This window comes from Carettochelys insculpta, chromosome 21, assembly GCF_033958435.1.
Source record: "Carettochelys insculpta isolate YL-2023 chromosome 21, ASM3395843v1, whole genome shotgun sequence".
Lineage (NCBI taxonomy): Eukaryota > Metazoa > Chordata > Testudines > Carettochelyidae > Carettochelys > Carettochelys insculpta.
This window is the reverse complement of record NC_134157.1, coordinates 9387252-9402522: the sequence shown is the minus strand read 5'-3', so window position 1 is coordinate 9402522 and position 15271 is coordinate 9387252. Positions and strand designations below refer to the sequence as shown.

Genomic DNA, 15271 nt, shown 5'->3' with positions numbered 1-15271 from the left:
CCCACTGTCCTGTGTGTTAGTGATGCAAGGAGAGCCACTTCCCTGCATGTTTCTATCCATACTCCTCTTAATGTGTGTCTGAAACTTCAGCAGTACATCACACCTACCTGCCATACTCTGCCAAGGACAGGGGCCATAAAGGGACAAAATCTCATGCACTGTCATTCCTTTATTGATTTTATTGAGTCTTGAAATATGTGTGTGGTGAAGAGCAGAATAGACAATAGTCATTCATCAAATTCTGGAACATGATTAGTAGCTCAACTAGTTTTATGGATTGAGCATCCGTAACTATGAAACTTTTGCATCCAGAGGTGATCTCAAGCTGTGGAACTAGCCATTTTCATGTTCCATTTTAACTGGCAGACAGGTCCATATGGAGATTACACTTGGGGAGAAAAAAATTAACTACTTTTTCATAGCCTGACTCTTCCATTGTTTTCAACACACAAAGTGCATAAGGTTGTATCTTTTAATGAATGAACACCTGTTGGTGAAAGAAACAAGCATCTGAGTTACTTCTTCAGGTTGTTTTCCTTACTTAGTACGGACATTAGCTCATTTCCATTATTGCCCATGTCAGTGCTCAGAAATGTGCTTCCAGCTGTCTCACTCAGCTCATCCAGGAGCGAGTCACCAAAACTTTGCTTCTTATGTCTATTGTCTGCAGTCTGAACTATGTGACCCACACCCTGCAATGCAGACAGAGAAAATATATATATATCAAATATTAAAAGTTGAGAGCAAATCTTTAATTCCCTGTGAATCCTGCAGGTGAAAATAAATTCACTGCAGTGGAGGTTTTGCACAAATGAAAAGAGGAGAAGAAAAGCAACTGAAAAGTATACTTGACATTAAGGAAATGACTGTAACAGGGTGAATTCATTCCAACAAAGTTCCTGGACCAGGTTCAGATGTGAGAAGCTCTATGCTGTTATCAATCTTGAAGAAGACACTGACTGGTAGGAGTACGGGTTGAACCTCTCTAGTCCGGCACTCCAGTCCAGCAACATCCATGGTCTGGCATGATTTTGGTTAGCCAGATGTCCACTTATCATGGGTGTGGCCAAGTTTTCCACAGTCCGATAAATTTGTTTATAGTCACTAGTCCTGGCTCTCAGTGTTCTATACTGTTATTTAGCTCCAATTTACACATGAATGTCTCTTAAGACCCCAATAAGCAGTGGAAGTGTTCATAATGCTGACCAGTATTGACCTCCCATTCATCAGCAAATTCTCTGGTTCAGCACCAGTCAGATTCCAAGGGTGCCAGACTAGAGGGGTTCAACCAGTACTCCCAATTTACACCAGTGTAAGTGACATCAAAATATAGCTTATTTTGTCTCCACAGAAATATATCTTCCTGGGTGTCTCAGACCAATAAATTTGAAAGAGTAAATTTGGAATTACTCTCCCTATCCCTGTGACTTTATCTCCAATAAACGTTCATGAGAATCTGCACAGATTGGGAAGAACAGATGTGGGGAATGTTGTTTGGGTGTTTTGTTGTTGTTCTGGTTTTTAAAGTCTTTCTTTTTCCCTTGATCATGGGGGGAATAGCAGCGGTAAGCCCGTTGGTACACCAGCTGACTGGTGTATTTCTAGAAGGATTCCAGTGAAGTTGCTGCCACCTCTGTTTTTCATTAAAAGACCATTCTAATGCTCATGGCATGCAGGGGGCATATTTTTTCATGTAACTGAAAGCCAAACCGTAACTTTCAAATGATTTGTGTTGTCTCGAGTACAACATAATCAGAAATGTCTGAAAATGAATTATAAATTTAGTGTCCCAAAAACCTATGAACAAACCTTGCCTAGTACTTTTTCAAGTTGGTGGTGCAAGTGAATATAACCTCAAGCAAAAGAATGGTGTTAAGAAAAAGGAAATATTGGTTATATCTCTTACCCCATAGGGAACAATTCTGCACTGACTGGATTGTGGATTAGATGTGACAGGTAATGTTTCTTCTGTTCCTAATCTTTCGTTTAAAGGGACACTGACAATTACTTTTTTAAGGATAATTTTCTGTTTCTTTCCCCTTCTGTCATTTGTAATACCCTCTTAGAAGTTTGAAAAGACGCTACTTTCCCAGCTTGGGTTTTTCATTAAGAAAACCAGTGCTTTTTTTGTGTTGGTACTTGCCAGTGCTGAGTACCAACATCTCAGCATCCTCAGCTGCAGGATTGTCTCGGTGTAGGGAGGTGGAGACAGGGGTGGCTGAGTACCAGCTCCTCTTCCCCCCTCCACCCCCCAAAAAAAAGCATTGAGGAAAACATTTTACCACTACCCCGTTCCTATAGGCATTTTCACCTGCACAGAAATTTACGTGGTTCATCTCTTTTTTTTTTTTTTTTTTTTACTTGCTTCTCTGATGTCAGATCAGCTCTGGGAATAGGTTTTCTTAGCTAATATGCAGTCCATCAGGGAGGCTATGCAGTAGCAAAGTAAAAGATGTTGCAGCTCCTCTGTAAAAGAGGGGGCTCTGTTTCCGGTTTCTCAGTATCGACATTTGATATATTACTGAAGGTAAGAAAGAAACAAGCCTAATTCTGCCCCAGTTGGAGAGCCTGTTTTAACAATAGGGGGTGGGCTTCCAAAACAATGTTTTGCCATTACATACATAAATTCCTGCTCACCATGGTGTGTGAGCCCATCACTATGTATAGAACTGGACAAAGGATTTTGGGGAGAGGGAGTGAGATGATTCTTCGTTAGTGCTAACTGTTTAGTTTTACATAAAAGTGTGATGAATGAGTGAATCCACAGCTTCCTGCTTCAAGAATGGAGCCCAGTTGTTAGTTGTTTGCAGGACTCTTTGCAAGGAAAAGGGCTAGAAACTGGTTTTTAAAAAAAGCAAAACCAAAAAGACCTCCAAGCCCTGAGATTTGTGTTTATATTATATTTCCATTTCCGCAAAATCCTGGATCTGTCTGTCTCACTACACTTAATAGTGGTGGCACTGTTGGGATGGTGAAAAGAATCTGGCCTGATATAAGGTGAATCCTTGTCTGTATTCAGCATTGCTCTGTAGATAAGTGGGACTCTGAATATAATCAAGACCTAGAGGGGTGTCCTAAATGAAACTTCAAGGCCAAATCTATCCCTCAAAAGCAGCCTGTGAGCGCCTTCTCTTTAAAACTACGGAGTTACAACAATGCTGAACAAAAGCTGCCGATTTCACCCAACCAAGGGATTGTGTTAACCTGTCCAGGAAGATACAGTCTCAGCCAAATGCTGAAGTTGTGTGCAATGCTTCGTATAAAGCATGTTCCTGCCAAAGCATCAATGGTCCCAACATTCCCATTTTATCAGATGGCATCAGTCTGACGGTGGATCAAAATAGCACATGCCATGAAAAGACGTATTAGCAGTAGTTAACAACATTATGGCTATGTCTACACTAGCCGAAAACTTCGAAATGGCCACGCAAATGGCCATTTCGAAGTTTACTAATGAAGCGCTGAAATACATATTCAGCGCCTCATTAGCATGCGGGCGGTCGCGGCACTTCGAAATTGACGCAGCTCATCCAGATGGGGCTCCTCTTCGAAAGGACCCCGGCTACTTCGAATTCCCCTTATTCCCATCTGCTCACAGGAATAAGGGGATTTCGAAGTAGCTGGGGTCCTTTCAAAAAGGAGCCCCGTTTGGACGAGCCGCATGACGGCAAGCCGCATCAATTTCGAAGTGCCGCGGCTGCCCGCATGCTAATGAGGTGCTGAATATGTATTTCAGTGCTTCATTAGTAAACTTCGAAATGGCCATTTGCATGGCCATTTCGAAGTTTTGGGCTAGTGTGGACTCGGCCTGTGTGAGTCTATGTCTGCCTACGTGAAGGTAGGGGATAGACATGGAAAGCAGCTTCACAATTGCCACCTGACTCCATTGGGTTTCTGACTGGATCCTGGAGGGCATTTTGCAAGTGTCAGAGGCACCTAAGAGGAAGTTGAGATAGCCGTGGTTGCTTAGAATGGCAGCAGACATTGCTGACTGCCGCAATGCACGTCACAGCTACCATTCCATTCTGTTAAATTAGAACCTCATATTCCAAGCAGCACTTAATGTGGAACTGGGAAATTAATCCCTTTCCCATCAAGAGTTAATGAAATTCAGACTCAGTCATTAAGGAGACAGCATTGTGGGTAGAGAATGATTGTTTCGGAAGTGGTTGGGTTTTTTTCCTTGACTTGACTCAGCAGGAAGGACATTCTCTTGCCCATTGCTTCTACCTGCCCTGAACTATTTCCAGCTTTTCTCAGAACCAGGGAGATCATCTCTACATAATACATACCACTATTCAAGATGACTCCCTGTAGACCGACTTATGTTAGGAAGGCTTGCTCTGGGGTGCTAAAAATAGCTGTGTCAGTGTTGCTGTTCCGAATTTCAGAACCATTTAGATTGGATGGGCTTGAGAACCCAGACTGTAGTGTTCCCGCAAAAGATGTTAGCACGCTGGTGTAAGCCCCACTGATATGAGTCTGTCAGCCCACACAGGGATGCTCCGTCCCAGCTTCAGGACAGACATACCTGTGGAGGCTGTCAGACCTTGTGTGGCTTCCTCTGGCTTCTTAGCTCACTGATTGATGAAACACAAACTCTGTTGCTTTGTATCACGATGCAGGGGGTTACTGTGACTGTAAGATGATGCTTGGATTGCCAGATGGCCTAAGGGTTGGTGCATCTGAACTCTGGCCCCTTGTTTTCCCGGTAGAAATGCCTCAGTATTTTAGGTGAAGGGGAAGAATGACCCTGGCCTCCCTCTCCAATGGGTCCCAGTCAAAGGCCCTCTGTGGATCAATCCTGATCTGAGTTAGATGGTCCACAAGATGCCACTGTTGGAGCTCAGGGTGCTCTGAGCACATCCCTGATGTGCGTGTAAGCTATGAGCATCAGCTTGATGGCAAGTTCCTGCAGCGCCTAGAAGAAGGGCCTAGAAGAAGGAGGAGACCTAGCAGTCAGCCCTTAGCAGTCCTTACAGTTGGATAGTGGCCCTCTCCACAGCTGCACAGAGCAGCACTCCCACGGAGTGTGCAGGGGGCCCAGGGCTCCAGCCACCACCGTTGCCACGGTAGCAGTGGTTATGGCTGGGAGCCCTGGACCCTTTGGAAAGGCCGTGCACCAGTGCAATTGCTCTCCTTGTTCTGTCTGTTGGCGAGGGATGCCTGCACCCCAGTCCACTACGCCCAGCGCCCTTCTGCACCCAACCTCCATTCCAGACCTCACACTCCCTCTGTAGAGAAGTGCAGCTTTTTCCAAAATGTTGGCGTGGCCCCCTAATGAAAATTGTGGCCCACCCCCACCCTAGAAGACGACGAGATTAGGAAAAGCTTGGTGTGGCGCTGGGCCTCCCCACACCTGCGGGGGCTGTCAGCCCTGCTGGATGCAGGATGGGCAGTGTGGTCTGAGAGGGAGTTTGGGTGAAGGAGTGGTTGTGACCTGGGGCAGGGTATTCGATTGTAGGGTCTGGGAGTGGTTATGAGTGCAGAGGAGGATTCTGGCTGGGGGGAGGGATGTAGGTGCAGGTGCTGGGTCTGAGAAGGAGTTGTGAGCTGGGGCATCAGAGAAGGGGGTGCAGAGGGTTTTGGGTGGTGACCTGGGACAGGGGATTGGGGTGCAGGTGGGGGTATGAATACAGGAGAGGAGTCTGACCTGGGGAGGATGTAGGTGGGGGTGCGGGGTCTGAGAAGGGAGTTGGGGTATGGTGTCAAAAGCAGCTCCTGCCCAGCAGTACTCTGAGGCAGGCCACTGGTTCTTCCATGCAGCGCTCTGTGCTGGGTGGAGGAAGGGGCTTTGAGCTCTGCCCCCCCCCCAGCAAAATCTCTCAGCTCCTATTGCCAGGAAATCAGCCAATAGAAGTTTAGGGATTTGCTGAGGTGGGGCAGCACCCAAAACTTTCTTCCCCCCCCGCCCCCCCACAACCATAGGGGTCAGCCTGTGAGCCAGATTTAAAAGCTTGGTGGGCCAGATCTGGGCCACAGACCCCTGTTCTAGGGGCTGCAGTAACATGCAAGCAAGCTGGTGCTGAGGGCTCCAGCCCCATCGAGGAGAGTGCCAAGCCTGGGGGAGATTTACCTCTGACCAGACAGATGAAGCAACAGGCTGGACCCAGCGTACAGGCCACAGATCCCCTATCTCTGCCGTAAGCTGAGGGGTCTGGGATTTGCTGATATAGAGCCAGCTACACCAGCTGTAACCAACCACAGATCCTCTGGACACAGAGTAATCTCAGTTGCTCTGTTAGGGCAACTGCCTGTGAAGTCCAAAGCACGCACATAGTTCAATGAATACTTAGCCCAAGGGTTACATAAACCCTGTCTCGAATTTAGCTTGCCTTGAAGGGTCTGTTAACTCTGCTACATGCCCTTCCTCCTTCCCATGCTCCCCTTTATCTGCTCACTCTTTTCTAGCCCATTGCTTTCTCCTATAGATCACTAGTTCCCTACAGCAGTGCCTTGTGCATCTTTCCCAATTCACAGAGCACACCAGCAGATGCAGCCCAGTAGACTTTGTCTGCTTAGAATTCCTTCAGGCACTTCATTTGCTTCTGGTACATTTTCAAGGCCTGTCCTAAATGCTTGTGCAATGAATGTGTCAGATAGTGATAGTGTTTTGCTCTGGTGGATGAAGTTACCCCGATCCACACACACACACACACACACATGCATATGCACATAGAGTTGCAAATGACTTGGGAATTCTTTGAGGAAGAACGAGACATAAATGCAAGATCATCTGCATTATCACATCAGGATCTCATTCAGCAGCTCCATCACTACTGACAGCCATCACAGGAAACCGAGAGCTGAACACCTGGTCGTATATCAGTTGTGTTTACAATGCCCTGGTATTCTTTCTGAGGCACAGTTTTGAGTCGGTGGGCTTGTTTTGTTTTTCATTTTGTTTTATTTGCCAAATAAAATAATCTTTTATCTTTTGCTTTATTGCAAACCAATATCTAAAACAGTCATGATAAAAATACTAAGGGTCAAAGCGTAGTTGAAATCATAAGCAAAAAAGAAAGTGTTCCTCGTAATAATAAGTAAAAGTATAATAAGTCAGAGGACCTATGGTAGGTGCCAGTGACAAAGGAAGTAATGATCTCATTGCTGCATTGACTTTACTGTGATGTCCTATTTTCCCTTAGCTAGTATGTAATATTGCAGTGAGAAACATTTAACGTGGGAACCTATTTTCCCAAGTTATGCTAACCACTGTATAGTAGCAATGGAAGAATTGTCTCAGACCAAGCTATTTTTCAGCCCATGGTTCATATATAAATAAGGAGAGGAGGAAAAACATTAGGTATACATGTACGAGTCGTGGTGAACTGGAGAAGCTGGATGGAAAGAATGATGAGTGTGATGTCTTCTATGCTGTGGAGTAGGATTTCAATGCAAGTGGTATGTATGGTTGGGTAGCTTATAACTGGACTAACAAAGCACTGAAGAATATTCATTAGGGTCAGTCCTATGTTGAAAGGAGAGGAAGTAGATTTTTCCGTTTCCTACGCCTTTAATACTCTGTTGGTTGCTGGTGGCCTGGGGAAGGGGAATAAAGGGGGAAGATTATTTAACCCAACATAGTGTAAAGATTTTTCCTTAGCTGCTGCCTAAAAGACACACTCCTGAATGTCTTCTTGGCGATTGCTGTCGACAATCTTGCAAATGCACAAGAACTGACCAAGGTAAATATGAAACATCTGGTTCTTTAAACCATATCTGTGCCAGAGGGACTGTGGTATGTGATCTCCATTCTGCAAATGTGACTAATAAAATCTTGCTGAATTTTCCCCACCAAGACACTAGAATTCTGTATATGCCACTGAATTGTCCTACTCCAGCCAGTCTCTGGTGGCCTTGAGATTACTGTACAAGTGCCATGCTCCTGTTTTCTCTCTTTTCCCAGTACCATTGCTTAGGGAGTTTATCGTGAAAAACATATTCCTTTCTGCTTAGTAATGAAGTCCTGTGCATGTGCTTCTTTGTGCCCCTGTGTTATCCTTATTTTTTTAGATTCATATTATTATTATTAATGATTTATTGATTTGTTATAATTGGGGAGCAAGCATTTTTCCTTGCTATCATTTAAAAGGACATGTGGTGTTAGCAAGTTTCAGGAGTGGCAGTGAACCAGTTGAAGGTTTTTAGCTGACTCAATGCATATTTTGAAGCCATCACCTGGGGAAATTCAGTGACTTGTCTCCACTAGTCTGTTGTGGTGTTTCATGTTAATATGTCTTACAGCACAAATTGAACAATTAAAGCCCTCTGGTCAGAGCTTCGGAATGCTAGTAGCCAGAAACTTTACAGAGTTTTGGTCAAGATATAAAGCCTGCTTGCCTCTCGGCAGAGGGTAGACAAATTCAACACACAAACTGGAGCATTGGCAGAATGCCAGAACCAGGCAGGAGCTTAAAATGAAGCTGAGGTTGCTTTACTCTAATCCTCCCCATTTTACAATGGAGCATTCCTTCTGATAAAATATATATGCCCTAGGGTTGGGCTGAAAGATCCAAAATGCTACAGCATACCGTGACAGCACTGTCCTGCTTCAGATCATTACTTCAGAATAATTCATTGTCTTTATCTCTATGGGTCTGTTTACATTTTCTAACCCCTTCTTACTGGTGGATAAAATTAACACCAGACCTATTGTCAGGTAGGTCCCATTGCGACAAGTATGTGAGTGCTGCTAATGTACAGGGAGAAATGTGTTTGTCCAGCACATAACACAACAGTACCCTAGCCCATGACTGGGACTGCTAAGCTCTAAGATACTGCAACAATAATTTCTGCACTTATATTCCTTCTGTGGGAAAAGGAGCACTAATCTTTGTTATTGTTGCACCAGCTAGTGAGAGGACTTTTTTGGTAGAGTTGTGATAATGGTTGCCAGCCAGTGGCAGGATGTGAAATTCCCAGGCAGGCACGCAATTGTACATTTGCATGCAAGACTGCATCCTATGTGTGGCATGACCTTGCATACGCAAAACATGTAAAGTCAAGCTGTATGTAGGATGCCATTTTGCTTCAGAAAATGACATTCCCCATACCAGTGTGGAGACAGATAGAATTGTCCTGTAGGCACAACCAGTTTTAGGCATTCAGTGAATGCCTGCAGATAGCAACAATGCATCACTGTAGCCAGTAGTTCAGAGAGACGATACATCACTATGTTCCTTCTAATTTTTTACACCATGTGTGGAATAATTTTATACATGCTAAGGCACGTGCAGATATGCACCACCACTAGAAAGATATGTCACTGGCTGTGGGCACTTAGCTAATCAGATGGGCAGCACTTGAATCTCTTCTGGGAGGCTATCCAAGCACACAGCCTACTGGAAACACTGGACTCCCTATCAGAGAGGTAGCCGTGTTAGTCTGTATCTTCGAGAACAACAAGAAATCCTGTCATGTCTCATGCATCTGATGAAGTGGGTCTTTGCCCACAAAAGCTTATGCTCCAAAATATCTGTTAGTCTATAAGGTGTCACAGGACTTCTTCTTGTACTGGACTCCCTAATAATTCTTGAGTTGGGAAGCCAGCCTAAAAGAAGGACCCCGAGCCCACTCCAATTCCTGACACCCAAATCCCAGTACAACTCACTATGCCATGGTACAGAACTCTTCCAGGTTTGAACTTTTTTTTCTACAGCTTTTTTTTCTGCTAGGCAGTTGCATTGCTGCCTTCTGTCTGCAGCTCTGAATGGAGCTTTGTTTCCTGAAAGCAGATGCCTGATGTGTAGCACAAGATAGGGATAATGGGTCTCAGGTGTATAATAAATGTTCCTCTGTCTGTGAGATTGTTTTCTGCATTTCTTTCCTGTTATGATTAATTTGAGTCCTGAGTTTAGGGGATGGGTCTTAATTTTACCGAGAGAGATTTTCCCTTACAGAAACTCAGCTATTTCTGTTCATTATAAAATCTCAAAGAAAATTACCTTTGTTAAAGAGTTTACAGAGTGCAATTAAATATTGACAGAATCAAAAACAATGCCAATCACAGAGCTTCTTTCAAAGTGCTTTCACTTCATGGATCCAAAAATCCACTGGAGTTTTCAAAACAGGAGGAAAAAAGATAAAAGTAATTCAATTATGCAGCCTACCTAGAGAATGAGAGATTTATTGCCAAGTAGATACAATCGTGCAAAATCCAGAATGGCCTGGAGATATAATTAAATTACTCAGGAGCCAGTTGACCTCCAGAGACTTCCTTTGACAATTATATTTTAATACCCATGAGGATTAGCGTTGCATACAGTGTCCAAATACTGTAAGTAATCTGAAAATGTCTGTTTGGAGAAGACAAAAACAACCCTTCCCCAAGATGCTTAAGGTCTGCATCAATTCAGCCAGCATTAGTTGTATTAGATATGGTATAAAACATGGTTTGTCAGATGACTTAAACTTATTTAATTGTATTTACCAGTGGTTTGTCATTGATGGCAGAAACCACCAGAGTCACAGTTGCTGCATTTCAATGCATCTTAGCAAGTGGAAACCTGATTAGAAAACTGATGAGCACAGCAACTCCCTAAAAATGCAAACTTCTAAAGTATTCCCCTTTCTGCTTTGAGCAAAATCACATGCTGCCCACACAAAGTTTTGTCAGTAGTATTTAGGATGGCAGTACACTATCACATTTACATCCTCCTCACAACTAAGGTAACATGTAACTCTGAACATAATAACCTCATTATTGATGATAATCCTGAGCACTGATACAATTTTTTTCAACTGTTGGTCAGATATGCATTCCAGTGAAAGGATCACAGACTAGATCTCAGCTTCAGGGAAGGAATGATGATCAAGTGATTAGAGAACAGGACTGGGAAACAAGAAGCAAATTACTTATGACCTTGCCACCTGCTTTGCATTCTGCAAAATGTGGGTATCTATAGAGATGTCTGGCTCAGAGTGTCAACAGCTGCTGCTGCTGCTAGTAGCAGTAGTTGTAATATTGGATTTGTGTGTGTAGTGGCAACTGTGAGCACCAGTCATGCACTGGGACCCCTACCATGCATAGTGTATAACACAGAACAAAAAGACTGCCTGCCACAAAGACAGCTTTCAATTCAAGTGAAAAACAGAAGTTTAATTAATATGTATATAGTGTTCTGAAAGCCCTAGATAAAAGGTGCTGCAAAGTTATTATCTTCTTTATTTTATTGAACACTTGACTGCTAAACACTCTAGTTGCTTTAAGTTATGTATTGTTAAATTTGTAAATACAATAGCAATTTTCTGCTGGTTATTTGGAACTATAGAGTCTATCAAAAATTTGTGCTCAATTGAAAGTGGCTTCGAAGCAGGATATTTCTTTCGTACATTTCTTTGTTCTTTCTTTTCCTTTCATTCTTTCTTTATCCTCAGGCTTATGTTCCATGAATGTCTATTTAAAAACAAAACAAAACAAAACAAAACAAATTGCACAATTTAAACCTTTGTGACTGTATTAAATCTGGATAGAACTTGGGAGAACACAGAGAACCCCATCCCATAAGTGCAAAGCATTCAGACATTAGTTATATTGCAGTTCTTTTAGATTTTAGACCCCAATTATTCATATTCAGCAGAATAAAAATATGCATTTGAATTACAGTAAATGTCTCACGCCATCAATAAATTTACTGGAAATTGTCAGCTGAGAGACATTGATTTTGCATAATTATTTAATGGAACATTTTCTTCGTGGTCAGGCTTGGATTCCTTCTTAACTGCAGTGAGGAGTTGCTCATTATAGATTTACTAATATCCTGAGAGAAAAAAGCAAGCTTGAAAGTCCAATGGTAGAGGGAGGTTTTTTTCACCTCTATAATTCACTGTCATTTTTTCACTTGAAAAGAGGAAAGCAAAGAAAACCAATTTCAAAGTGAGTTCATATGATCAAATATTGTTAAATTAAGACCAGTTGCTTGTTCTTGCCTATACTGACCAGGGTGGAAAAATTCAGGTGCATGCTATGCACTACTTAATATCTCGCAAAACGAAGCCTCAACAGTAGGAGGTGGTCAGATAGCATCTTACACAGAGCTATCGTGGTCTAGAATTGCCCTCATGCTTGATGAGTGATTGATTCTACATGGCGTAGTGATGATAAAAGTGGCATTCTGTGTTTATCTTTCCATCATTTCTGGCAAAATTTCACTAGATTGAGACAACAGCTATTTGTCAGGCTGTCAGATCAGCAGGCTAGCTCAGCCAGATTCTCTGCTTCCATGGCTCATCATCAGTACTAAAGATTCTTCAGTCAGAACATAACAATGATCTTGGTGTGTGCCAGCTAGAACCCAGTAGATCACACTTCTGCTGCTGTATGGGTTGTGCAACACTAACAAGAGTGACAAAAATAAAAAAAATGGGGGTTTTTTTTGTATTTTTTTCTGAGAAGTCAAGTGGTATGTTTCTTAAGTTACATGTGAGGCAGATCTGAAGTAGTGGTCTGCTTGGGCTTAGTTTTTAAGTCTGAGCTGACTCAGCCAGAGCCTGAATGGGTCAAGTTGTTTTCAGACCCATCCCAAACCCAAAACTTCCCCCTGAACCTGGGTTAGCACTGCTACCACTTCAACCTTGGGTCTTGGTCTGGATCGAGGTTCCCACTCTTCATGACTGCATTCCATCTGTCTCCTGCTGCCTGCTGTCCATGGGACTGACACATTGACTGAGACACAGTGAGTCACAGCACCTCACAGTCCTCAGTATACAAAGTGCAGCAGGCCTGTAGTACCTCACAGGAGAAGAGAATGCACCTGCTCGTTCACAAATCCTCAGGCAGGAGCACGTGATCAGAACTACCTGACCCAAGCCTAAAGGATCAGGTCATTTAACCTAACCATGGTTTTTGGGTCCCATCGAGTTCAGGTCAGACTCCTCTAATCTGGAGCTATTTTTTTTTTACATCTGCATCTTTCTGGCCATAATTTAATATGACTTCCAATTTCAGATTCCCCTATGGAAAAGCTGAAGTCATTGCAATCAGTGGAGTTACACCAGTGTGAAATTGGTGTGAATAAAGTCAGATTCAGATCACAGAATCATAGAACCCTAGAACTGGAGGGGACCTTGAGAGGTCATCATGTCAAGTTCCCTCCCCTCACAGCAGGATCAAATACTGTCTAGACCATCACTGATAGATTTCTATCTAACCTGTTCATAAATATCTCCAGTGATGGAGATTCCACAAGCTCCCTAGGCAATTTTTTCCAATGTTTAACCACCCTGACAGTTAGGAAGTTTTTCCTAATGTCCAACTTAAACCTCCCTCACTGCAATCCCATTGCACTTTGTCCTATTCTCAGAGGCCAAGGAGAACAATTTTTCTCCCTCCTTTTTGTAAGTCTTTTAGGTGCTTGTAAACAACTATCATGTCTCCTCTCAATCTTCTCTTTCCTAAACTAAACAAGCCCAATTTTTTCAGTCTTCCCTCATAGCTCATGTTCTCTAGACCTTTAGTCATTCTTGTTGCTCTTCTCTGGACCTTCTCCAATTTCTCCATGTATTTCTTGAATTGTGGTGCCCAAAACTGGACACAATGCTCCAATTGAGGCCTCATCAGTGCTGAGTAGAACAGAAGAATGACTTCTCATGTCTTTCTCACAACACTCCTGTTAATGCATCCCAGAATCATGTTTGCTTTTTTTTTGCAACAGCATCACACTGTTGACTCATATTTAGCTTTTGGTCCACTATGACCCCTAGATCCCTTTCTGCAGTATTTCTTGCTAGACAGTCGCTTCACATTCCACATATATGAAGCTGATTGTTTCTTCCTAAGTGGAGTACTTTGCATTTGTCCTTATCAAACTTCATCCTATTTACCTCAGACTCCAGGTCATTCTGAATTATGACCCTATGCCTCAAAGCAGTTGCAACCCCACCCAGCTTGGCATCAACTGCAAATTTACTAAGTGTATTCTCAATGCCAATGTCTAAATTGTTGATGAAGATATTGAACAGAGTCAGTCCCAAAACAGACATCTGCAGAACCCCACTTGTTATGACTTTTCAGCATGATTGTGAACCATTAATAACTGCCCTCTGAGAACAGTTAACCAGCTAGTTAAGCACCCACCTTATAATAGCCCCATCTAAGTTGTATTTACCCAACTTATTGATAAAAATATCATGTGAGACTGCCTTACTAAAGTCTAGGTATACCACATCCGCCACTTCTCCCTTATCCACAAGACATGTTATCCTATCAAAGAAAGCTATCTGATTGGTCTGGCATGATTTGTTCTTTACAAATCCATGCTGGCTGTTATGTATCACCTCATTTTCTTCCAGATGTCTGAAGATGAATTCCTTAAATACTTGCTCTATTATCTTTCCTGGCACAGAAATTAAATAGCCTGGTCTGTAATTTCCTGGGTTGCTCTTATTCCCCTTTTTGTGGGTGGGCACTATATTTGCCCTTTTCTAGTCTTCTGGAATCTCCCCAGACTTCCATGACTCTTCAAATATAATAGCTAAAAGCTCAGATATCACCTGTATCAACTCCTTGAGTATTCCAGGAACCATTTCTTCAGGTGCTGGTGACTTGCAGACATCTAACTTTTTAAAGTAATGTTTGGCTTGTTTTTTTTAATTTTATCTTCTAAACCTATCCTCTTCCCACTAGCATTCACTGTGTGAAGCATTCCTTCATCAGACCTCAGACCTCTTGGTGAAGACCAAAACAAATTAATTAAGCACCTCTGCCATGTCCATGGTTTCTGATATTGTTTTCCCCTCCTCATTTAGCAGTGGGCCTACCCTGTCCTTGGTCTTCCTCTTGCTTCTAAAATCTTCCTCTGGTATGTTATTTGTTTTAAAAGATACTTTCAGTCTAATGAATGGAATGTGACCTTATTTTATGCACAAAACATCACACTCTTATGTGTTCTTTGTGCATTGTGCCACATGTTGCCTGGTTGTGATGAAATAAGGTATCAGGAGATGCCCTCAGAGGTTGGAAATTTCAGGCAGTATGCTGTGCTTCTTGTTCTAAGCAGAAGAAACCAACACAGAACCTTTCATTGTTGGATTTCTATCCTGAGAGAGTTTGCCATTGTATTAAAGATGAGGACAGCTGCCATCAGCTTCATTTTATGCAAAATAGTTGCAACCTTCAGATTCCCTAAAACTTGCTAATATGGCACTAGACACGTAAAGCCTCTGGACCCTGACCAGGAAAATGTGCTGTTGCAAAACATGCCTTTGGTCCCTTTAACAAAAACTGAATGCAGTGTTTCCAAATGTTTTAATTTGTTATTTTGTTAGAAAT

General features: G+C 42.7%; 1 protein-coding gene across 1 annotated transcript in view; it reads left to right on the top strand.

Moving 5' to 3' along the window:
- Nucleotides 1–15271, top strand: part of CACNA1B (calcium voltage-gated channel subunit alpha1 B) — a 502106-nt gene that overhangs the window by 327133 nt on the left and 159702 nt on the right. Inside the window, exon 18 of the mRNA XM_075015705.1 lies at nt 7621–7688. Coding sequence (XP_074871806.1) covers nt 7621–7688 — 68 coding nt within the window. The remainder of the gene's footprint in view (nt 1–7620; nt 7689–15271) is intronic.